Source organism: Peromyscus maniculatus, chromosome 14 (assembly GCF_049852395.1).
Source record: "Peromyscus maniculatus bairdii isolate BWxNUB_F1_BW_parent chromosome 14, HU_Pman_BW_mat_3.1, whole genome shotgun sequence".
Lineage (NCBI taxonomy): Eukaryota > Metazoa > Chordata > Mammalia > Rodentia > Cricetidae > Peromyscus > Peromyscus maniculatus.
Window position 1 is genome coordinate 57,631,720 of NC_134865.1, and position 25,225 is coordinate 57,656,944.

The following is a 25,225-nucleotide window of genomic DNA, read 5'->3' on the forward strand; positions in this document are numbered from 1 at the left end:
GTGAGTTCGAGGCCAGCCTGGTCTACAAAGTGAGTTCACAGGAAAGGCACAAAACTACACAGAGAAACCCTGTCTCAAAAAACAAACAAACAATCCCCCCCCCCCAAAAAAAAAGAATGATCACCGTAGCAAGGCTTGACAAAGTTCTGGAGAAACTGGAACCGTACACCGCTGTTGAGGATGTGCGTGATATGGATCTGCAGAAAGTGAGTTAGCAGATGCTCACAAAGTCGAATGTACAGTTACAAACCACCCAGCATTCCGCTCCTGGGTATGTGTGAGACTCAAACACACGCTGATGTGAAAATCAGTACATAAATGCTGTTGGCAGGAACAGTCACAACAGGAAAGGCAGAAGTGGAATGTTGGCACAGGACTGCAATCCCAGCACTCAGGAGCCTGAAGCAGTAAGATCTTGAGTTTGAAGCCAGCTGGGGCTATACAACAAAACCGAAAACAACACAAACATTTTTTAAAGCGAGCCACACATGCTACAAATGCCTGTCATCCCAACACTTGGAAGGTAGAGTCGGGAAGATCAGGGGTTGAAGGTTATCCTCAGCTACATTGTGAGTTTGAGGCCAACTTGAGCTACAGGAGACCCTGACTCACCCCCTCACCTCCTCTCTCTTTATTTTTGCAGTGGGACCCCATGTAGCCCAGGCTGGCTCCAAACTCATTACGTAGCTGAAGATGACGCTGAACTTCTGATTCTTCTGCCCCCACCTCCAGGGGGCTGGGATTGCAGGTGGTATACCACATCTGATTTTTAAAAGGAAGTAGAAAAAAAGTCTATCAATATATGAGAAATTTACATAAGATGAACTAGTATTTGTGTATAAAAGGATGTAATACTGATATTGCAACATGGATGGCCCTTGAAAATAGTTACTAAGTGAAAGAAGCCAGACACAAAAGCTACATGCCATTCAGATGAAGTTCCCAGAACAGGCAAGTCTGTAGAAACAGGAAGCAGATGTCAGGGAGAGGAGAACGAATGTTGGGTCTCTTTGGGAGGAGGCATCCAGGACTGTGAGGTAGACAGAGGGAGGAGGCATCCAGGACTGTAAGACAGACAGAGGGAGGAGGCATCCAGGACTGTAAGGTAGACAGAGGGAGGAGGCATCCAGGACTGTAAGGTAGACAGAGGGAGGAGGCATCCAGGACTGTAAGGTAGACAGAGGGGGAGGCATCCAGGACTGTGAGGTAGACGGAGGAGGCATCCAGGACTGTAAGGTAGACAGAGGGAGGAGGCATCCAGGACTGTGAGGTAGACAGAGGGAGGAGGCATCCAGGACTGTAAGGTAGACAGAGGGAGGAGGCATCCAGGACTGTAAGGTAGACATTGACAATTGTTGCACAAACTTGTAAAGATGATAAAACTCAGTGAATTGTAAAGTTTATTTTTTAAAAATAATTTTGGTTTTTCCTGTGGGCTGTAAACTTTATTATTTATTTATTTATTTATAATTTTTTTGAGACAGGTTTTCTCTTGGTAATAACAGCCCTAGCTGTCTTGGAACTCTCTATAGACCAGGCTGGCCTCAAATTCACAGAGATCCTCCTGCCTCTGCCTCCTGAGTGCTGGGATCAAAGGCGTGTATCACCATGCCTAGCTGTTTTTTTTTTTTCTGGGAACTATAAATTTTAAAGGAATATATACATATATATTCCTGTCAGACCCTCACTGTTGGAGTCGTTCTGACTTCTATTTTCTTTTCACAAGCTACCTTGAATCCATTTGAACTTCCCAATCCAAACATTTCTTCCCCATTTGCTTCAATGCCTTGGATGTGAGCATCTTGATTTGCTATTCCATTTACCAGGAAAGCATTTTCAACTAATTTTGTTTCTGTTTGGGTGTTTTGACATTTTATTTTTTATTGTGTGTATGTGTACACACACACACACACACACACACACAAGCCATGGCACATATGGATCTCAGAGAGCAACTTATAGGAATTGGCTCTCTCTGTCACACAGGTCTAAAGATCAAGCAGCTCAGGTTGCCAGCTTTGGCAGCAGGTGACATTGGCACCCTGAGCCATCTCACTGTCCCCTGTTTTTGCTTTTAGGACAAGATTTCCCTGCGTTCCTCAAGTTATTCTCTAATCCATTAAGTCTCCTGACTCTTGAATGTTGAGATTACAAGCATACCTTACCTTGCCCAGTCTTATTAATTTATTTTTCAAAAACATAAATAAATTGGAGGCTGGAGAGGTAGCTCAGTGGTCAAGAGCACTTGCCGCTCTTCCAGAGGACTCAGATTTGAGTCTCAATCCCCAGCACCGGCAAGGCAGCTCACAATGGTCTGTAATTCCAGTCCCAGGGGATCTAACACTCTTTCTGGCCTTTGAGGGCACCAGGCACACGCATGATGCAGACATAGATGCAAACGAAACACCCCTAAACATGAAATAAATAAGCAACCACAAAAATTGCATATAGTAGCCTGGTCTACAGAGCAAGTTCCAGGAGAGCCAGGGCTGCAACACTGAGAAACCCTGTCTCAACCATCCCCCGCCCCGGTCCACTCCTCCCCCCCCAAAAAAAATCCCCCAAAATTGCACATAGTAGAGTTCATGGGTCGGGTTATTCGGACTTGACTTACGGTCGAAGATTCCTCACCTCATCCTCCTCTTCCTAATCTTGTCCTAAATGCAAAGGACAGTGCTACCTGGGGAACCCCTCGAAGCATGAGTAAGATTCTGCCCCTCCTTGCTCAAACCTGTGAGGGTTCCCATCTTGCTCCAAGATGTACTCAAGGACCTCCTGTGGTCCCCACACCCCCCTTTCACTGCCCTTCCTAATTTCTTCTCCCTCACTGACCTCACCCATCCAACTTCATACAAGCTCCCCCATAAACCAAACATCGCTCAGAAATCTCCCTGGAGCCGCCCCCTTCTACACAGTCTTCCTCAGAAATCTCCCTGGTTCCCCTCCCCCTGGTTTGAGTCAGGGCCCTGTGAGCATTTTTCTCCCCAGTCTGGCTCCTCTTCCGCCTGCTCCCTTTCTCTCCCCGAGACTGATAGCATGGCCTCTTCTCCTGGTTTCTTTCTCTGCGCTTAGGTTTCGTTCCTACTTCTGGGGTGAGAGCCACGTGGGTTTTTATCTGCTTGGTTCACTGCTGTACCCCAAATGCCAAGAACGGCAGCATATGTCATGTAGTATTGCTCAAGAAATGTTTGCCGAGTGGATGAGGGAGCTCTAAAGCCTAAGGAGAAATTAACCAGGGAATGCAATTGAGGAAGGCGTGGGGAAGGTTCTGGGCAGAGACGAGATATGTATGAACGCCCTGATAAAGTAAGGGCGGGGTGAGGGATCACATCTGTGAATCAAACAGAAGGCATGAAGTCATTGACAGACATTAGCACCACTTCCTCATAAAGACAAACACGTCTTCACAAACTCTAAGCAAAGCTCACAGATTTTCTTCTTAACTTGATAATGGGTTATCTTCCAGAAACAGAGCAAACCCCATATGTAACTTAGAAGTGTTCCCACAGTCCGTCACCCTGGCATGAGGCAGGCTCATGCTTCTCCAACTCTTTGCGAGTTAGGCTGAGTCATAGGACTTGCTTTGAAGTGCTCAGGGATGAAGCATGTGGTATTTTAGGGTGGGAGCTTCAAAAGCCGGTGGATAATTCATCTTCCCCTTGCTCCCACCAGAGTGATCGTGGACACAGAGCGCCTAGGTCCCTGGGAAATAGCAGTAAGGCCCCTCTCCTCCAACTATGACGTGAGTTGTGTATGAATCGTGAGTGACAGAGATGTTTTTATTGCATGAAGAACTGGACGGAGATTTATAGTGGAAGGATGCCTTTGATGTCTGAGGCTGTTGCTGGTTTTTTGAAGCAAGAAACTTCAGCACACAAAGAGCTATCTACAAGGATGCTCATCAGTTTTCTTAGTAATAAACATCACTAAAACCTAAATGTCCAATAGCGCATCTGTTGACCAAACTATAGGAATTCCAGATGATGAAAAACAACTCATGACTTAAAATCGTATCATAGAAAAGTAGCTAATGTCATTGGAAACAGTCCACACCAGATGATTTTTTTAAAGATATTTTATGAGTGTTTTTCCTGCACGTATGTAAGAGCGCCACATACATGCCTGGAACCCACAGAGATCAGAAGAGATGCCAGATTCCCTGAATCTGGAGTTACAGATGGTGGTGAGCTGCCATTGGAGTGCTGAGCAGTCAGTGATCTTAACCACTGAGCCGTCTCTCTAGTCCCCAGACTTTTAAATTTATTTATTTTTATTTTATATGCATTAGTATTTTATTTTGACTCCACGTATGTCTGTGTGAGGGTGTCGAGTTCCCTAGAATTGGATTTAGAGACAGTGTGAGCCACCATGTGAGTGCTGGAAATTGAACCTGGGTCCTCTGGAAGAGCAGGCAGTGCTCTTATCCATTGAGCCATCTCTCCAGCCCCTGCCCAGACTAAGGTTTAAAAGCAGGCTGTGAAATAAATGATGGATCTTAGTCTCATTTGGGGTTTAAGCTCAGTGGATTAGCAATGGCTCTGCATCTCTTCCCCCTTCTCTGTCTTCATCCTGATGATGAGGGTATAGTGGCGGGATCTTTTGACATAAAACACCCTCATAAAAACTATGACCAGAGGTATGGTCTGCTTTGTCCAAAGAGGACCAAACGAGGATGGGCCACAGACAGCCTGTCAGGATTGAGCCGGTTCTGGTGGAGAGGGCAGAGAAAAGAAAGAAGTAGAGATAACTGGGGGGGGGGGGGGGGGATAATTTCTGTCTGCAGCCTAGGCCAGTTTTGTACCAAAGCTTTAAAACGTATTTACTGCTTGTTCTTTGGATTCGGGGAGAATTTGTGGTATGTTGTAAGAAAGATTTTGGAGGAGAATATTGAAAGAAGATATGGCCACCAACTGTGTGAAACAAGAAGCGGATGCTTCTTGCTTAAGCAGGGGAGAGAGCTGTACTGGCAAGGCGTAGCTTCTCTGGGGAGGATACAGGATTGCTGCTATCCAGTAGTCCTCCTTTTCCTTAGGGCTAGGGATCTGTTCCAAGACTCCCAGGCTGGAAAAGCCACCTACTACCAAACCCCATATACAAGCATTCTGACACCACCACAGTCAACTGAAAGTCAGCAACAGACGGCTAGTCGGCAACTAAAAGGAGGGCAGCACACACAGTGCGCACGAACCAAAGGAAGGGATGCTGCACATCCCTGGCGGGATAGCCCACGATGGTAGGAGATTTCATCACATTACCAAGAAGAGCATACGCTTTTAAAAATTACAGACTGTTTATTTCTGGAATTTTCCACTTTATGTTTTGCAATTCTAAGTAACGGAAACTCTGGAAAGTGAAAATATAGATAGACTACTGTAGGGGTTTGGGGGAAGGACCGTGTTCAGGGGTGAGCCAACGGTTATTGGCTGCCCTTTGACTCTCGGGGCATCGCCCATGGAGGAGGGCTGCCGGGAGCGGCTCTTTTCAGGGGCACGGGGCTATGACTGACTGAGTGTGATTTCAGGAGCCTGGTTACTGGACCAAGTGCCACGTCACAATCAGGTTTATAATCTGTCCTAAGAGTTACCTGTTATGGTAGCTACATAGTGATGTAGACTCTCTTAAGAGTATTAGATATTATATTCTCATCGGGAAGGAAGGCGAGGGCCAGGAACATCCCCATACACACAAAGATGAAGTCTCAATGCGGCACTCTGAGTCTTTTTTTTCTTCTTCTTCTTTCTTTTTTTGAGACAGAATCTCCTATGTAGTCTTGGCTATCTTGGAACTCACTTTGCAGACCAGGCTGGCCTCAAACACAGAGATCCTCCTGCCTCTGCCTCTGCCTCTGTAGGACTGGGATTACAGCCGAGTGCCACCACACCCCACCTGGCACTGTGTGTCTTTGGTGGAGCTAGGCTGCACTGGCCAGGGCCCCTCTCTCTAGAAGGAGTCAGAGTGGAGCTGGAGAGATGGCTCAGTGGTTAAGAGCACTGGCTGCTCTTCCAGAGGTCCTGAGTTCAATTCCCAGCAACCACATGGTGGCTCACAACTATCTGTAATGAGATCTGATGCTCTCTTCTAGCAGATAGAGCACTCATATTTATAAAATAATAAATCCTAAAAAGAAAGACCCAGGGCTCGAGATTCTGACATGAGAGGGGTCCCCATGACCCCTGAGCTTCCTGTGGGGTGAGAGGTTGTACTTCGAGTTTCCCGGGGAACACTGAGGACTTATGCAGGTCTAACAGACAACGCCCCCTCCACGGCCCTGTTGTATGAGGGAGGAAGGGAGCACACTACATGTGATCCTAGCCTGCTGGGCCTGGCTCTGCTCCCTCAGCCTGTGGCTTCTGTGTCTGTGTGGCAGCCAGCCGTGGCCAGCTGTCAGTTTCCGACCCTCCAGGATGCTGGGGAAGGAATTCCTTGGGCTGAGCTCAGCCCTGGGGACTTGTTGAGCAAGTGAGGAGAAGACTCCCCAGGCTTCCTGGGCCCACAGGATGGTGCTGACAGAGGCGGGTGATTCCGTAGGGCAGTGTCCAGCCTCAGGCTTAGCCTCAGATCCACCCGGGGCCACCACGCTTCCCCACACTGTCACTGTGGGCTGGGAGGCCTGAGGCTCCTGTGACTGCAGTGGCCTTGTGGTGTTGGGTGGCCCTAGCTGAGGCATGTCAGGGCAGGGCCACAGAGGAGCGTGCAGGGGCAGGAAGGCAGCACATGGGTCTCCTGCACTGATCAGCCTTGCAGAGGGGCCAATGGCGTCTCACCTGCCATGCAGGTGACATGCCACAGCCTAAAGACGAGGCTGCCTCCAAGCCCCTTCCCACGGACCATCTGACGTTTTCCATGGCTACCGGGACCAGAAACAGCATCTTGTTGGCCTGGAGTCTTTGAGGCGGGGCCTCATCTTCCTCAGGCACAGCCAATGTCATGGGAGGGGGTGCTCAGGCTTCCCTCAGGAAAGGGAGGGGCTAGGCCTTTTCTAGAAAAACAGATGTTAAGCTCTGTTGCTGACAGACAGCCATCTTTCCACACCAAGACTCTGTTCTGTCACCGCCCTGTCTGGAGCCTTGATTTCCCACCCGAGTTTGTGGAAAGGCCTTTGCTGCTGACCCACCCAGACACACCTCACAGATGGCTTGGCCGGCTTCCCCAGTGGGGAAGTACGGGTCTCCCCTCCCCCCCACTCTGCTCCCCATCCTGCGGAGGAGGAGAAGGAGCGGTGGCGAGGGGCAGGAAGCGTCCGCTTCAGGTCTGGATTCCATCCCAAGTCAGTCAGTCCTTCCTGTGAATCTGAAAATTCTGGCTCGCTTAATCTGCATGGCTTCTGACAGCCTGGACCTTGATGTCTTCATCTGTACAAGGAAGGGAAAATTGGTAAATTTTCTTTCGGTCTTGTATAGTGTTTGTTAAAAAAAAAAAAAAAAAAAAAAAAAATCAGTGGCTCCCAGCTCGCCAGCCCCAGAACTGCTTGAGAATGGACACAGTTCAACCAGGAGTTTCCAACCCAGTCAACAGTTTGCCTTCACCTAGAGTTGGGAGGTGATTTGCTTTCTCTCTCTCTCTCTCTCTCTCTCTCTCGTTATTTTATTTGTTAAAACACCGTCTGGCTATGTTGCCCAGGCTGGCCTTGAACTCATAAACCTCCTGCCTCATCCTCCTGAGTGCATATGCCGCCACGTCTGGTTCATAATGTGTCTATTCTTTAAGAAACAGCTCAAATGCCACTAACTTTTCCTTCCTTCTAGTTAAAATCTTAATCCTTTGACTAACTTTTTTCCCCTAGTACTGAGGATTGGACCTAGAACCTTCTGTGTGCTAGGCAAGTGTCCTACCCTTGAGGAATATTCCTGGCCCTTTTAATAGACATTCATATAAATATAACTTTAATAAATATTCTTTAAATTTTTTAAATTTAATTTTTTTTATGTGTATGAGTGTTTGACCTACATGCATGTATGTGTTCCACATGCATGCCTGGTGCCCAGGGAAGCCAGAAGAAGGTGATGGATCCCCTGGAGCAGGAGTTAGGGATGGTTGTGAGCCGCTGTGGTGCTGGGAACCAAACCCAAGCCCTTTCGGGAACAACGCGTGCTCTTAACCGCTGAGCTAGCTCTTCGACCCCTTTTAACAAGACTTCTAAGGGCAGAGGCAGTGTCTCACCTACCTCTGTGTGACCCCGCTGGGCTCAATCCCTGCCTGGTACTGAAGAGGCCCTCAAATAACACTAGAGCCTTAGCGACAGGGGAGCATGCCGGACTATTCCCAACGCCCTTCTTTCGTGCCCCAAGTTGCTCTCCATCATCAAAGGCTCCTTTTCTACTCCCAGCCCTTTTGCCTTTTCTCTTTAGTTGTTAAGTAGATCAGCGTCGCCTCTCGGCTGTGACTGCCCCTTAGCTTCCTAAATTCTGTGGAATGCAATTTCCTTTAGCAGATGGGGGGGGAGGGTTGCATGCAAGTATATTTTGTCCCGTCACCGTCTGCTTCTACTGCTACTGTCCACTCCAAAACACCTGGTCCTGAGACTGAGCCGATGCTCAGGACCCAGCCCGACAGCCAGCACGTGCAGGAATGCCCTCCTCCCTCCCTCTCTCTGCGCCCTGTGCCTCCTGCTGGAACCATCTACCATAACCGTGTCCAGATTTGCTACAGTCTTATGAATCTTTTGTGGTCTCCCAATCTCGTGTCCCTAGAGAACATTTTTCAAGTGACAGGCAGAGTGATCTTTCAAAAAGGTACCCAGTGGTGGCTGGGTAGTGGTGGCGCACACTTTTAATCCCAGCTCTTGGGAGGCAGAGGCAGGTGGGTCTCTGTGAGTTTGAGGCTAGCCTGGTCTGCGGAGTGAGTTCCAGAACAGCCAAGGCTATGTAGAGAAACCTTGCCTACAAAAAAAAAAAAAAAAAAAAAAGTGCGTGTCAAGTTCTTCTGTAGCTCCACCCCTTTGGTGGTTTCCTGTGGCACTACGCCAACCTTTGATTCTCTACCTGCCTTTAGGGTAAAGCCATTGGCTCTGGCTCCTGACTTCCTCCCATGCCCATCATGCTCCAGCCACACTGGGACCCTTCCTAACGCCCCCCCCCCATCAATGTCCTCAGTTTGGAGCACCCTTGTCTCTGAATGACCACATTGTCATAAATGCTGTCCTGTCTGTGATGAGGCTTCCTGTGACCTCCGGCTCTACAGTATTTCCCTGGAACACTGCCTTTGTGCCTTTTCTGAGTTTCTCTTCTGGTTATGTATCGTTGCAGAGCAAACTGTTCTAAAACAATCTCTTCTTATGGTGTCTCCTGATCCCACCAGTTAGTAGGAAAGGACGCAGGGCATGGTGGGAACAGTTTGTCTTTGCTCTGTGAGGTGTGGGCCCTCAGCTGAGTCCTATAAACTCCTTTGTAACTTTTATTTTATTTTAAAATGATTTACTTAGGGGCTGGAGAGATGGCTCAGCAGTTAAGAGCACTGACTGCTCTTGCAAAGGACTGGGGTTCAATTCCCAGCACCCACATGGCAGTTCAAAACTGTAACTCCAGTTCCAGAGGATCTGACATCCTCACATAGACACACATGCAGGCAAAATACCAATGCACATAAAATAAAAATAAATCATTAAAAATTGTTTTAAAGATTTATTTATTTTGGCCAGGCGGTAGTGGCACACGCCTTTAATCCCCAGCACTCGGGAGGCAGAGGCAGGAGGATCTCTGTGAGTTCGAGGCCAGCTGGGCTACAAAGTGAGTTCCAGGAAAGACACAAAGCTACACAGAGAAACCCTGTCTCGAAAAACCAAAAAAAAAAAAAAAAAAAAAGATTTATTTTATTTTACCTGTGTGGATGTTATCTATCATCTATCTATCTATCTATCTATCTATCTATCTATCTATCTATCTATCTATCTATCTTCATCTATCTATCTATCTATCTATCTATCTATCTATCTATCTATCTATCTATCTATCTACTCATCTATCTATCCATCTATCTACTCATCTATCCATCTATACATGCATCTATCAATCTATCGTCTTTTTTTTTTTTTTGGTTTTTTGAGACAGGGTTTCTCTGTGTAGCTTTGTGTCTTTCCTGGAACTCACTCTGTAGTCCAGGCTAGCCTTGAATTCACAGAGGTCCACCTGCCTCTGCCTCCTGAGTGCTGGGATTAAAGCCATGCACCACCACTGCCTGGCTCATCTATCTATCTATCTATCTATCTATCTATCTATCTATCTATCTATCTATCATCTATTTATCTATATATACATCATCCATGCATCTATCTGTCATCTATCTATCTATCATCTATCTATCATCTATTTATCTATATATACATCATCCATGCATCTATCTGTCATCTATCTGTCATCTATCTATCTATCTATCTATCTATCTATCTATCTATCTTCATCTATCTATCTATCATCTATCATCTATCTATCTATTATCTATCTTCATCTATCTATCATCTATCTTCATCTATCTATCTATCTATCATCTATCATCTATCTATCAATCTTCATCTATCTATCTATCTATCTATCTATCATCTATCTATCTATCTATCTATCTATCTATCTATCTATCTATCTATCTATCTATCTAATGTGTTTGAGTGTTTTGCTTTGTGTATATATTTGTGTACCACATAGATGCCTGGTCCCTGAAAAGAACAGAAAGAGGGTGTCAGATTCCCTGGAACTTCAGAACAGATGGTTATGACTTGTCATGTGGGTGCTGGGAATCAAACCCAGGTCCTCTGGGAGAGTGGTCTGTGCTCTTAACCACTGAATCAACTCACCCCTCCCCTCAAGTTATCTCTTAATGAATTTATTAGGCAAGTGTTTCCGGTCCAGGCCCAAATTGTTCCTTGTTTTAGAATTTGGGGTGCTCAAGAACCCCTTTTCCTCAGCTTGAGTCCAGTCATCAATTTGAGCACCTGAAACGACACCCTACAACCTCTAACACACAGCTCTCTGTGGAAGGAGAGCCCAGGGCAAAGGGCTTGTGTGCTCGCTCCACTCCCCACAGATCCTCAGAACCTGACTGAGTGGTGCTCCACCAATGAGTGACAAGCCCATTGCATGGGTCCCCGAGGACTCAGACGACCTGAAAGGACCAGCGGTTTGGTCAAATGCACCCACCATGATGTTCCTTTCCTGGCTGTTCCTGCAGTGAACACCCTGGCCAAGGACACGGCTTTCTTCTTCTGACCCCGGAACTGTCCTGGTCTCTGTCTAGGTCACTGCAGAGGTTGCTGGCCTGAGTGGGAGCTGAAAGCCTTGGAGATGCTACAGGGTGGGGTTGGGGTCCTCAGGGTCCAGCCAGAGGCCTGAGCGAGGGAGGGGTGCTTTCTTCAGAGAACATAGCCAGTGACAATGTCTTCCAACAGCTGCAGATGAAGAGAGAAGCAAGATAGTCATTTCTTTAGCTGAGTCCCCTGGGGCCAGCCCACACCCTCTCTGATCCCTAGCCAGGAACACATGCTGACCGGACTGCCGGACTGTCCTCCAGGGCTCCAGGCCCCTGTGAACAGACAATGGGAGGCAGCTGCCTACACAGAGGCCCCTCTGCCCCTGCTCACCATCATGACCTTCAAACAAAGCCCATGGCAGCGGTTCTCAACCTGTGGGTCGCGACCGTCAAAAAACCCCCACATATTTCCCATGGTCTTAGGAACTGAGACATCACTCAGTAACAAAATTACAGTTATGAAGTAGCAACGAAAATAATTGTATGGGTGTGGGTCACCACCACATGAGGAGCTGTATTAGAGGGTCTCAGTATTAGGAAGGCAGAGAACCACTGGCCTATAGGCAGGGCCCTTTCTGCCTCCTGAGCCCCCGTGTGTTTCACCTCAAGAGATAAAGTAGGACTCTTCAGCCAGCACACACAGCATAAAAAGGTACTCACAACACCTCACGTGTCAGGGTGTCTCTTAGAAAGTGGCTTGGACTCAAAGAAGAAATACAATCTTTGGTTTTTTTTCAAGACAGGGTTTCTCTGTGTAGTTTTGGCGCCTTTCCTGGAACTCACTCTGTAGACCAGGCTGGCCTCGAACTCACAGAGATCCGATTGGCTCTGCCTCCCGAGTGCTGGGATTAAAGGTGTGCGCCATGGCCGCCCAGCAAGAAATACAATCTTTTTTTTTTGGGGGGGGGGGGGAGGAGGAAAGTGAAGGAAGTCGAGAGGTGAAAGGCAGAGGTTGGCAGCTGATCCGGGCATCCAGGGCCCAAACAGTGAGTGAGGGGACTTCAGCAAGCCGAGGACAGGGTGACCTCCTGAGGCCTGAGGGCCCTGGGAGACCCACTTATAGGCTATCCAGAATGTGCGCTCCAGGCTGGGTGTAAAATGGGGCTTAGAGGAGGCTGGAGCCAGACCTCTCCCCTACTTTTAGAGGTGAGGCTATATCTTTGGGACTGGATGGCAGCCCTGACATAATCTATATAGGGACAGTCTCTGAAGACCGTCCAGGGCCACTGAGACAATAGAAGGGCTGCTTTAACACGTGTCAGAGCTGGAGAGGTCTAGCCAAGAGTGAATGCAGGGAAACTCAGCGCCTCCTCGCAAGTCTGGGATAAGGCTGGCCTCGGACTCTCAGCCCGCAAGTCTGGGATAAGGCTCTCAGCCCAGTGCTCTTTTGCCTCTGCGTCATTCTGCCTTCTCAGGCCTCAGTTTCCCCAGCTGTCCAGGGGGAAGCATATAGGATGTCACCCTTTGTGACATGTTCCCCTCACAGCCCGGGAAGGCTCTTTGAGATGAGGAAGTGAGGCTTGGATCTACCATCACGCTCTTTGCCTCTCCCACACCCTCCCTTATCTGCCCGGCCTCCCCCCACTGCTCCCCCCACTGCTCGGGAAGACATACATCCTAAACAGGTTGGTTCCAGACTAGAATGCTTTATTCAAGAGAATCTGGCTTGGCAGTTAGACAGTCCCGGCAGAGACGATTGGTGGGCTGCAAGGGCCCTCCAGGAATCTGCTTGCTTCCCGTGGCCGTAAAACTAGGACACATGCCCTGGCTTGCAGCTGTGAAAAATCCACCAATCTATCGGGCTATTATCCAGCCTGCCCTCTGTTCGGCCCCAGGCCACTCCGCAGGGTGGTGGTGCTTTGCAAAGGACGCAGAGTGAACTTCTAGGCTGAAAGGCAAAGCCCACAGGCAAGCTCTGTTCTCCAGAGCCCAATGTCTTGTCCTGGTCTCCAGGGTAAACAGTTGGTTCCAGCAGCAATAGGACATGGCGGGGGTCCCCTCTACATGTCTTCAATGCAGCCAGGGCCAGAGCTGCTGTCTGGGTGGAGCCGGGAACCAGGGTAGGTACTGGGCCTTCTCTTTCCTTCTCCAGTTCCCCGGAGACCCAGAGCCTCAGGGGCCTGGCTTGCCCCTTGAAAGGCTACGTCCATGTCTTGCTTCTTCCCAAGCCGAAGCTCCCACGGAACCGTGGCTGGCTTCTTCCTCTCTCTCACGTTCTGTTTAAGGCACTGAATTCCTGAGGGTCCTGTCCTTCCATGCCCCTTATCTTGGAGGGAGCAAGTCATTCAGCAGGGACGAGTTGGCTAATAAATAGAGGGTAGGAACCAGCAGGGGAGGATCTGAGAGGGTGGCGGTAATAAATATATGAGCTGGGTGTGGGGGTCTCTCCTCTGAGGGGCTGGTTACCTCCAGGGAACAGCATCACCGTACCTGCCAGAGACCAGACACAGACAAGTCAGGGACATCAGGACACTGTGGAGGACAGGGTCCCCTCCTACAGAGGAGGGTGGACGCAGAGGACGAGGAGCAGCACCCTGGGAACCCTGCTCATCCCCAGGCCAGCAAGGCGCTACCTCCCTTGCCAAGCACCTGCTCAGGCTTGGCGCCAAGTAGTCATTCACCCTTCACAGGGTGTTCCTCGCTCACAAATGAGGAGCTGAGGTTCAGTGAGTTTAAGCAGCTTGCCTAAGATCACACAATTGTTCAGTGACAGAGACATTTGAAGCCAATCTGGCATCCTGTAACCGTGTCTATGGGTACCCCAAGACACCGATCTTCAGACAAACGTTCCCAAAGACTGAGAGCGGGTGACAGCGGTTTCATTGTTTGTATTATTTTACTGTGTGTTTTGTGGCCCTGGAGATCGAACTCAGGGCCTTACACATGACAGACAAGCTCCCTACCACTGTGCCACATCCTCACTCCCTAAATAGGTGTTTTTTTTTTTTTTTTTTTTTTTAAGAAATCAGTTTTCAGCCTTCTGGGATATCCCGCTCTCACTCTGTGTGAGGAAGTGCCTGAGACACGCTCTCCTAGTTCCTGTAGCCCTATCCTCTTAAAGAAGGACAGGTACCCCAAACCCAGCTGTTCCTTAATACGATTTTTACAAAGAGGGAAAACATTTACAGTGCACATGTCTGTGCTCCCAGCACTTGGGAGGCTGAGGCAGGAGGATTGCTGGAAGTTTAAAGCCAACTTGGGCTACATCGCATCCTATCTAAAACCACCCTCCTCCCTGCAAATGTTCATGGCCAGCCTAAAATTAAGCAAGAGGCACATGAGCTTTTGAAATTCTTTTGGGAAATACTCGAACGAGACACACCCCCCCCCCCAAACACTCATATCTGAGAAATGGCACGATGGCACTTGGTATCTGTGTGTGTGTGTGTGTGTGTGTGTGTGTAAAACGTTCAACTCCCGCTAACTTGGCTGCCAGGTGGGGGTGCCCCTTCGCTGATCCTCTTCTTCCAGCTACACTGTAGCCTGGGACTCCAGCCTGCTGGCCCCGGGCGAGAAGCCGGACCCAAAGACAGAGACACTGGCCAGGGAAGCCGAGGCAGGGGCGGAGGTGGGGGTGGGGGGGGTGGGGAGGTTGGGGATTCTACCCCTTCCCTAGGGCTGCTCGGAAGGGGCCGACTGTGTAGCAAAAGGCAAACACGGGAAGAGCAGGAAATGTGGCTGTCACCCCGTGTCTGGCACACAGCAGTACTTAGCAGATGCCTGCAGAATAGCCCTACGCTTGCTGTGATGCCAGCCCCGTCAGTTTACAAGGAAAGTGATTTGTTTAAGGCCACGCATAGATAAGAGACAAGAACTAAGGTCCCCCATGCACGTTGGACCTTAAAAGACATGCATTCCCTGTTCTCACCCCTAGATCTCATCCCCGCTTTACCTCGCCCCTCCCTGACCATGGACCCTTGCTGCCAGGGCAGCCCCCGCCCCTTAGGCCCAGCCTTTTTTTGCCAGCCCCGTGGCCCCCAGCACACTCACAGGTGGGGTCCCTCAGTCTGTGGGTTTCTGCTTCTCTTTCTTCCTCTTCCCCTTGATTTTCCTCCTGCAACAGGCGAAACGTCAGCACAACGTAGCTGGGGCTCCTCAGCCAGGACAGGGGCTGGCGGGCCCCACAATCGCCCCGAGCCCCAGACAGTCCGCTTACCTTTCTGACTTCGTCTTCTCCTGGATAGGCCTAGGGAAACAGGAAGGTGCAGGAGAGAAGAGTGAGTGGGCGCAGTTGCACCAGCGCCACTAGGGGGCAGCACGGAGCTGGTGAAGAAGCTATGGCAGAGGCCCCTGGACTTGGGCTCCTGCCCTACCTAGGTCCTGGCAACCTCCAGAGAGGTCGGAGTTCCCCCTGGGGGCTCTTCATCACATGTTTCTGCTCGCCCTAGCCTCTTGGCATCAAATCTGGGATCCGTTCTCTGCTATTCTACTTTCTCTGTTCACTCCCCCCCCCCCCGCCCCTCCCTGCTTCCTTCCAGGGTGCACTGTGGGAGTTCCCTCAAGGATAGTAAATGATGGACAAGACTGTGGACCACAGGGCAATGGTGGCCACCAGCTAAGGCTGCCCGGCTGGGCTCAACCCCCCCCCGCCCCACCGTGGCAACAGCAGGGATCCTGCTTCCCAGTCACCAGGCATGTCCCAGCTCTGCCTTCTGGGGCCGTGGCTGTTGGCCCAGAAGTGAGAAGAAAGGTGTCCCTGTTGCCTGGCCCGAAGGAAGAGGATCGCTTCAGTATTTCCCAGGAACAGTGTTGCGGACCGGAGGGGCAGCAGGGGCCCTGAGTGCGTCCCGCTTTTCCCAGTCACACCTTGCCCTAAGAGTGGCTGGGCGGGCAAACGGGATAGAGACGGTGCGGAGTTGGGGGGCGGAGGGTTACCACGACAGAGCTATTGTTACCTCGCTGGAGGTGAACAGGTTGAGTCAAGGCCCCCGATACTGGCATAGCGGAGAGGGCCCGGAGCCAGGGCTCAGATTCAAAGTGGGCAGCTAGAGTCCCGGGCACTAGGCAAGGCCAGGCCACGTGGCTAGCACTGGGGCTGTGGAGAACGTGGTAACCGCCAAGAAAAGGCAGCAGGAAAAATGCAGGCGCAGGAGGGAGAGGGCGCAGTCAACCCTGGATCCCTCTTCCACGCTCACTAGCTGAGCAAGTCACGGGGAACGGCACCGAGCCTGGCTTTCCTCATCCATGCCACGCGGATGAGGTGGCCACGGGGCGTGAACCTCGTCTCTCTCGCTCACCGCCCTATCCCAAGCACCTAGGCCAGTGCGTGGCACGCAGTGGGCACTGAATAAACACGCATGAAAGGTGATTGTCCGCCCCTTCCTTCAGCTCCAGACTGGGCCCCCAAGCCCTAATCTGGTGCCCTTGTCCACGACAAAGAGCAGCACCAGACCTATCTCATTCCTCCTGAACCTAGACGGCATGGCAGGCTGCTGTTCCCAGTAACAAATGTTACTGGGGACAAACAGCAAGGCTGAAGGTTGGTCAGCGCTCCCTGGGGACAGTTAGCAGTGTGCTGCCACTCTAAAGACACCACTGTACCTCCTATTTCTTGTCCCTTCCCTCCCTCGAGGGTTTCAGTCTGCCCCCCTCTCTGCACAGTCTGCTCCCTCCCGTGAGCAGGCAGCCTGGTCCAGAATCAAATCCAGGCTTGTGATGTCTTTGCCTCTGTGCACCAATTTCCGAGGCCTGTGGCAGGTGCCGCTCATCTCAGAGGGTGGAGAGGTGACATGCACAGTCTCGTTCTGCCCGTCTAGGAGAGACTCAGCCCTTCCCTTCCTGCTGTGATATCTTAGCAGCTGTACCCCGGCTGCAGAGGCCAGCTCCTCAGGCCAAGTGGGCTGGTAGGGCGTAGAAAATGGAAAAGCATCTCCCGAGGACCACTTGCTTAGGGAAGCAAATGCAGCTTGCGGCAGGGTGGCGCCCCCCTGCCCCTGCTTCGGCCTCCAGGAGTCTTGTGAAAATCTGCCGAGGCTTAGGATTTGCTAAGTGCGCAGTCTGTCCCTGAGGCCCACCCAGGACCTACCTGCATTCGCAGAGCACATCCTGAGAGAACGTCATCTCCACATAGGAATGCTGGTCCCCGATGGCGGGGATCTTCAAGATCTGTGGGGAGTAAAAAGTTGATGACCAGTAAGGAGCCAGTGAGGGGCTCAGAGCCTAGATTGGGGGGCCCAAGAGTATGGACTGACTCTGGCTTGGGAGGTTGGTTCCCATTGTAGGGCCTTGGCCTGCCTCTGTCACTCTCTGTGGGCTATGGCAGGTGGTAATGGGGGTGGGGGGAGGGGGGTGGGGGGAGGGCTCCCTACCTGCATGGTGACATTGGCCGTCTTGAGCGGCACACAGTGTAGACTCTCATCTCCACAGCAGCCAGTACAGCGATTCAGGGGGACACAGGATGGGCTGAACATGTGGGCCACCTCATCAGGGTACTCGTCCACAATTTCCACCAGTTTCTCCATTGGCCGGCAGTAGCTGCGCCCCCACACTTCATTGAAAGGCACCACTATGGCGAGACAGAAGGGCCAGGTCAGGTCAGCAGGAACCTGCTTCTTGACGTCCCAGACTCAGCTCCTGGGTTCAGTTCACATGGAGCTCACCTCTTCCATGAAGCCCCTGGGTCTATGTGGGGTCCCTCTGCTCTGGACGATTGCTATCATCACTCTGGGGTGTCTGCCGGCCTCTTAGTTTTGGGGGGGGGCTCAAATTCCAATGGAGCAGAATCTCCCAAGGTCCCAAGTTATCATTCCGTTTTTCTCTCTGGTTCCAAGCTTCCTTGAAGCTTTGAGGACTATGCCCTGGCCACCCCTCAAGCCTCTGGGTCTTTCTCTAGCCTGACCCAGTGCTTCCTGGGCCTTGAGGAACTCCCTGAAAACAGTTCTCCTACCAGGAAGGGCTAGCCTTCCCTTGCCCTCTGCCCCAGCCCGACTATAGCCTCCTCATGTCCTGTCCCACTTGATATCACGTCTCTGCAGCCAAGAGCACGTCTAGCTATGTGGTCCAGCCTCCTGTCTATGTGGTCCCACCACCCTTTAACAGGAGCTAGGACATACCAGGAGCTTTGAATCTTGCCCTGAGTGGTCCAAGGGCCACCATGCGCCTGTCCCCAGCCCCCACCCCTCCCTGAAGCCTTCTCCGTTCATGCTACCAGGAGCAGTGCTCTTCTCTGGGGCGTAGCTTGGGTCCCCAGCTCACATCCTCCCCACCATCACTAGTGGTTCTTATCTCCACTGGAGCCGAAATGAGGCTCTGGGAGGGCAGGAGCTGACCCCCAGTAAACACAGGCTAAGTGACTCCTGACGGATGAGGTGACAGGTCACGGAGGATTACCAGGAACATTCCCCTGACCCCTGTGATGTCCTGGTGGTGGTAGTGGTATCTCTGGGGGACTGATCTGGAATCCCTCCAAAGATGCTGTTCCTCCAAGGGGTAGCCTGGTACCAGGGCTCCAATGCAAGCTCTCAGGGAGCCGCCAAAGCCGGGCCATCTGGCTGCAGTCCCTTATACTGGCTGTATGACCTTGGGGAGGTCACTTAGCCATTCCAGGTATATCCGTTTCCTGCGCTTGGGAGAGAGAAGCAGCCTGGGAATAGATGGTTGCTAAGGTCACGTATGCCCTGACAGACTGTCTGGATCCGGTGCCTTGGAGCGCAGCCCTGGTCAGCCTTGAGACCAGGCCTGGATCAGCCTGCTCCACATCTGATGACCATCCTCAGCTCCTGGGAGACTTGGGACCTGGGTCACCTACAAGTTGGCCTTAACAGAGAGCAGTGGCCTTTCCCAGCAGCCCCCCCACTTCTGTGGTCCTTCCTAGGAGACAGAGGGGGGCCGAAGTCCATCCCACAGATCCTGCGAGGATATGGGGCTCCGGGTAATCTCAGAAGAAAAATAAACTTCAGACATAGCAGAGGCCCTCGGGAAGGCTGCAAGCTGGTGGAAAATACCCAAGAGGCGGTGCGTCCACGTGGAGCTGGCCGGGCAGCCACCGGGGCAATAAACCGTACTTATCTAGGCGTCTGGTGTTCCATCCTACACTGCTCTGTTTTGAAGGCACTTGGTTGGGCTAGACCAGGGGCTGGAGGGGGATGTGGGGACCCTCGGACTCTACTTTCCCAGGCTACTGGACACTCTTCCTGAAACCCAATTCGGGAAACGAGGCCTCTCTCTCCTCCCAGGCAGCCCCTGAGTCCAAGGAGAGCCTGCCTTTGCAACATGGGTCAGGGGCCACCTCCCTTCCGCCAGCGTCGTGAACTGAGTGTTTAGTCTGAAGCCCTCTTGAGCTCCACGCCACGATGAACATTTAAGCTCTGGCGTGGAAACGTAAATAAGGGAGAGAAGCAGTCGGCTGCACAAAAAACTCAGTCACGGGGGGGTGGGGGGGACAGGGGGACGGGACGGACAGCAGCCGAGGGGGCCTAGCCCCCTCCCGCCACTCACCCAAAGGCCTATCCCGCATCCTGTCATGTAAACATGTTGGGTTCCAGGACCCCCAAATCCCGAGACCTGTTAGTGGCCTAGAAAGGCCAAGAGAGAGAGCTGAGCTGAGGCCTGGTTTACCTGGAAGCTCTAAGAAATAGGAAGGTTCATCCCTGGAGCTCCCCTGTCTGGGTGTGCAGGAAGCACAAAGGCCTGGGGAGAGGCGGGCCGAGAAAGCACCGAGTCCTGTTGCTCCCAGACGCGTGGCGTGCCCCTCAGGGAAGAGCTGCGCTCCACCGCTCCGAAGAGCACCTCCACTAACCCCAAACCTGTTCTGGGTAGGAAGTGGCTAGTGAGAGGACTGGGGGGGGGGGCTGCTCCCGCCAGCCCTGGGCCCTCCTCTGAGAGCCTCTTTTGGGGCCAGAACGGGCTCCTCAGCTACCTGTCCAACCCTGTGAGTGAGCAGCCATCTGTCCCCAGGGACACGCTACCCGGAATGGAAGAACTCCAAGAAGAACAGTGTTTAGTCCGGATAGCAAGCTTCTGGAAAGATCCCTGCAGCAGCCACTGGCCACCAGCTGGAGCCTAGCTGGTGTCCTCCTCATGGGCCAGGCACCCAGCCAGCCTGCCACCAGGGACACTCTACTTAGGACTGTGTGGCTCCCGTGCAGCTGGGAAGCCTGAGGCTGAGCACGCTGGCACTGTCCGCTACACTGAAGAGTACCTAGAGCTTTGGCTGGCCCCTGGGGCCTCTCCAAGCCTCAGGTTCTTCATCTGTGAAATGCTGCTACCTCCCTACTTCCCAGCCTACAGTCAGGCCAAGTAGCAGGACACGCCCATCCCTGGGACCCGGAGGAACAGTGGTGAAAACCGGTGCCCATGGCTGAACAGCACGCCTCTGCCTCTGGCGTTCGTGGGAGGGACAGTGAAGTCAGATTTTAACAGCTGGTGTTTCCTTGGCCACAGCGCAGGCCCCTTGCTTGTTAGGATTATGGGTGAGCTGGCCTACACTCTGAATCTACATCTCTAAGCCTTCTCATCAGGGTCCCCGGAAGTATATACACTCAACGGTCTCCTCCAAGGACTCAGAATCTTACAGCCTTGGGAAAGGAGTCTTTGATATCAAGTACCTATCTAACTCTCCCATTTCACAGACGAGGAAACAGAGGCCAAGACATCTTTGGAAGCTGGTGCCTGGTCTACATACTAAAACCATCAATAAGGGATATGATCTTGGGATGAGAGACGCGTCCCTGCTCACACCCTAGAGAGCATGAAACGGTGCCAACCAACCCCAGAGAGCTCAGAAAATGGGCCAAGTCCCAGGAGCTGAGGCAGGTGCTTCTCTCACCCATTCAGTGGTGGGAGCTTCAGGTGTGAGAGCAGGGACAGGCAGGGCTCAGGATGCTGCCAAGGAGCTGGTGAACGGACAAGCGGGCAGGCCAGCAGAGGGTGTTCCCAGCCCAAGACAGCAATTCAGCTATCATCTGTGTAAGCCAGGACATCCCTACAAGTCCATCCCTTCTCCCGTGGTGCTGTTGGAAGCCTCAGCGATGGCCTGTGGCCATCCTCCGTGTCTCGGAGAGGCAGGAAGGGAGAAGGAGGAAGGACCTGGCAGGATCTCCCCGCCTTCTGCATGTCCGTCTCTTTGGCAAGGGTCCTGCTGCCCTTTGAAGATTGTGTCTTGACACAATCCAGGGCAGAGAGTGCAAGGGCCAGGGAGGGTGTGCCACAGCCCGCCTGTTTGTAATCAATGGAAAGGCCTGGTCAGAGCTGCATGGCTCCACCAGGGTTGGGATCCTGGGGAGGACTCTGCGTCCTGACCAAGCCCCTTGACTCCGTGCCTGCTCCATCCAGCTCCCAAACTCCAGTCTGGCCTCTGGCACTCAGCGCCAAGCCCGTCCGCTAAGACTCCATCTGCACCCTTACAGCATGCTGGGCAGAGGCTCCGAGCCAGCTGGATGAACCCTGGCTATCCTGGCCCGCTTTCTGGGTGCTGGGTGAGGTGACCCTAACTCGTGACCGCACCTCTCTAGGTTGCTGGGTCACGAGAGGTGGGACTCTCTTGGGCTGCAGCCAACGCGTCTAGCTTGCAGAACCTCCCCAGCTTGCTATTGGCCTGCTCCCATCCTGCAGACCGATCGCTTCTCTGCTGGGGGGCGGCGGGGGGCTCATTAGGAAAGAAGAGAGGGTCTCGGCCTGGCTGGCTTACCTTCCGCTTCTGCTGAGCTGTTCCCAGCCGACAGGGTCCCCTGCAGTGGACACAAAGGTGCAGCCGTGAGGAAGGAGCATCTCCTCGGGGGCTCTTCTCTTTGAGCCCACCCTGAGCTCCTCCCCACCCTCTGCACACGCTCTGCCCCGTCTCCAAACTGCCTCTTGTTTTGTGCCGCCAAAGCCCACCTGACTCTCTGGCCTCCGTCTCCTCCCTTGGAAAAGGGTAGGAGGCTAGAGGTTCGGGGGGAAGGCTTCTCGTGTTCCAAAGCGCTTCTAATCCTGTGGGGTCTCTCTTCTACCCAGCCCCCAGGCCAGCCCTGCTGGGCCTTCTACAGCCCGCCTTGGCTGGGTGCCAGAGCCCAGGGGGAGGTGATCAGCTGGTAGGAACTCAGGGGCTGGAGCAGGCGGCGCCATGAGCTGGGGCTCCCTGCCGGTAACGCTACACCTCTGGTCCACACTGCAGAGAGAGGCTGATGGCCGGGCTGCCCAGCACGGGGCTGCACAACCCATCCACTGCTGGGCCGGCCGGCCGGGGCTGAGGACTCCCGGGGCAGTGGGCAGTGTAGCAGGAAGGGAATGCATTGGCTTTGTCAGGATTTTGCTGCCCAATCTGGCTCCCAGCCAGACTCACCCAGCTCCTGGGAAAAGGGCCCTGCTCACTTCCCCAGGCCCTGCACTCAGGACCTTCTACCACCCACCAGGAGGAAAGGGCACGGCGGGATCCCTTGTCCTATCTGAAGCCCACCCAAGGTCCCCCTGCTCAGATGGAGCACTGGGGGCGGGGAAGGGCCTCAGCTCCCCACCGCAAGTTTCTCTGGCCAGGTCAGAGGTCCTGGGGGCGCCTGGTTGGTCATGGGGCCTCAACCCTGACCACAAGGCCAGGGAACTGACTGGGATTAGTGGACAGATGCTTTTAGCAAAGCCACTTGGGCTCCAGGGGCCAGACAGGAAACCTTCCTCATTCCCTGTGGCTTCCCTGCCCCCATCAAGACAGCCCCTAGGATTTGGGGACTGCCCAGACAGAGGTCTCCTCCCTGAGGTCCGGACCAGTCCCTGGGAAATATGTGGGCATCCCAGCAGAAGATGCTCTCTAAAGGGGGCTGTCATTTCAGACCGTAGCCCCCGTTGCTATGGCTGGGATGAGAAGGTCAAGAGAAGCCAGGCCAGGTCCTTACCTGGGAATGCACAGCCAACCCAGCCAGGACTTGCAAGAAGCAAGTGAGCAGCTTCATGGCCAGCACCTTTTCAGACGTCCAGAGCCAGGGTTCTTCAAGGCACAATCACCATGCTCGTCCCCTTCGGGGAGACGCTGATACCGGAGGAGAGCTGAGTAAGGGGTTGGGTGTCCCACTCACTGCAGTCCTGGGTCTCTGCCGTCAGTTTGAGCATCCGCTGGAAGCCGGGGAAGTCCGAGCTCACAGGTAAGGCTGTGGCGGAGGAAACTGGTCGGGAGTTGACCCCGCGAGTCGGATCGCTGTGAAAGGGTCCTGGGCGTCCGGTGACCCTAGCTCCTCTCGTGGCTGAGCAGAAGTCTGAAGATGCAGTTTCCTGCTCAGGCTGCAGCTCCCCTATGAACTGAAGCTAGTCGGCCGCTGGTTTTCAAGGCTGTGCATGGGGCGTGGCTGCAGCCTGCCCCGCCCACTGAGCCCCGAGGCCCCAGGAGCGGCCCCGAGCGCTGAGAGCGGGTTGGCGGTGAGACCTGAGTGCGCGTGACCCCGCAGGGCGCGGAAGGGGCGCTGCCGGCGCAGATCACCAGGCCCCTCCGGGCCTGGCGCTAGCTCGCTCCGGGATCAGCCCGCCGCGACGGCCGGGCTTGCACCTGGCTCTTCTGGTGCCGCCTTCGGTGGGAACCTTCAGGTGCTGACGTCCAACGTCTACCATGGAGATGGCTGGGTACTTCAGTGACTTCTGCAAGGATCACAGCCTTAAGAAGGCAGCATTTCGCTGTGGCCCTCCATGGCTACTACATGCCATGCCTACAACCCCGGGGCGGTGGTGGTGGTGGTGGTGGAGAAAGGATTACTAAGCCCATTTTATAGACTAAGAACCTGATCCCATGAGAGGGCTCCACCTGCGGATGCTGAACAATGTTCATATTCACACTAGGAAAGTGTGTGTGTGTGCCCGCGGGCATCTGCCTGCGTGGACAGGGCTCTGGCAGAGAAAGAAAGCAAGCTACGTGCCTCCAGAACCGTCCTTCTATTCCACTGACTACCTGAACTCGTAGGCAGGCACAGGGCGGCCCAGCTGTGGGCAGCACACAACACAGGAAACACCCCAGGGCACCTGGCTAGACCTAGGTCCAGCACCACTTCCTCCTGTCAGGCCAGGCCAGCCTACGAGAGGTCGGGAATGAGTTAGCCTAGTACCACCTCCTGAGCCCGAGCAGAGGAGGGCGTGTTCTAGAGGAGCAGGGATGTACTGAAAAGAGGCGGTGTCTTCACGGGCCTTCGAGTGTAACTATGAAACTGGGTATATGTTACCCACTGAACATCCAAATATTACTCTGTGTGTCACAGGTCTGGGACTTTGCGTATCTTTGTGTACTTGTATGATTGTGTGTGTGTGTGTGTGTGCACGCGCTGTGGCCCTGAAGATGTTTGATGTTTGGAAGTGTGTCTGCGTGTGTGTCTTGAGGGATAGTGAATGTGTACCTGCCAATGTGTGTCCTGTGTGTGTGAATACCTGGGCATCAAGGTGTGACCGTGCACGTCTGTCCTTTTGTGGTCACCTCCTTGGCTCTTCCATCGCTCTTCATCACTGCCACCCTAACAAACCTCTGTGACTAGCTTGTGGACTGCAAAAAAAGCTGGCAGGGTTCAGTCAAAAGTTGGTGGGTGGCTGTGGGGGGAGGAGAGGGGCCTGGGAGGTGGCTTTGGGATCACATTCCATTCAGAGGCAGGGAGGCCAGGGCAGTCCTGGATCTCACCCCCAGTGACCTCTGCATCTGTGGCTTGCTGCCCACCCACAAGGGGCTGCCAGAGATGCTGCCTCTCTGTCTGGCAGGCTCTGGAGCCAGGGGCCGGTCACCGGCCAGCTAAGCGGGGGCTGCAAAGAACATTCTGACGAGCTGCAACACGCTGGGATTGTGGAGCAGACAGACTGTCTTCCTGGCTCCAGAGCAGGGTGCAGGATGCTGTGGACAGTTGTGATAGGCACTCACTCCCAGCATCTCGTGCTCCCATGGGTGTTTCAGGGTGTCTATTCCAAGATGGATTTATGTATGTGGGCACAAGTGTGTATTGTGCACTAACCCTAACCCTAACCCTTTAGACATTATTTATTTTATTGTGTGTGTGTCTGTGCATTGCTATGGTGCACATGTGGGTGGGAGTGGTCAGAGAACAACCTTCTGATG

At 52.8% G+C, this 25,225-nt stretch overlaps 1 protein-coding gene across 1 annotated transcript; it reads right to left on the reverse strand.

Moving 5' to 3' along the window:
• Positions 1 to 12,868: 12,868 nt before the first annotated feature.
• On the reverse strand, positions 12,869 to 23,448 carry Pgf (placental growth factor). The gene is made up of 7 exons (XM_016001412.3): positions 23,043 to 23,448; positions 21,866 to 21,905; positions 17,547 to 17,743; positions 17,264 to 17,343; positions 15,395 to 15,424; positions 15,229 to 15,292; positions 12,869 to 13,668 (listed from the first exon to the last, which is right to left on the reverse strand). Exons 1-6 carry the CDS (start codon positions 23,097 to 23,099, stop codon positions 15,241 to 15,243), a joined length of 456 nt encoding a protein of 151 aa, XP_015856898.2. The 5' UTR covers positions 23,100 to 23,448; the 3' UTR covers positions 12,869 to 13,668; positions 15,229 to 15,240.
• Between the last annotated feature and the right edge of the window lie 1,777 nt (positions 23,449 to 25,225).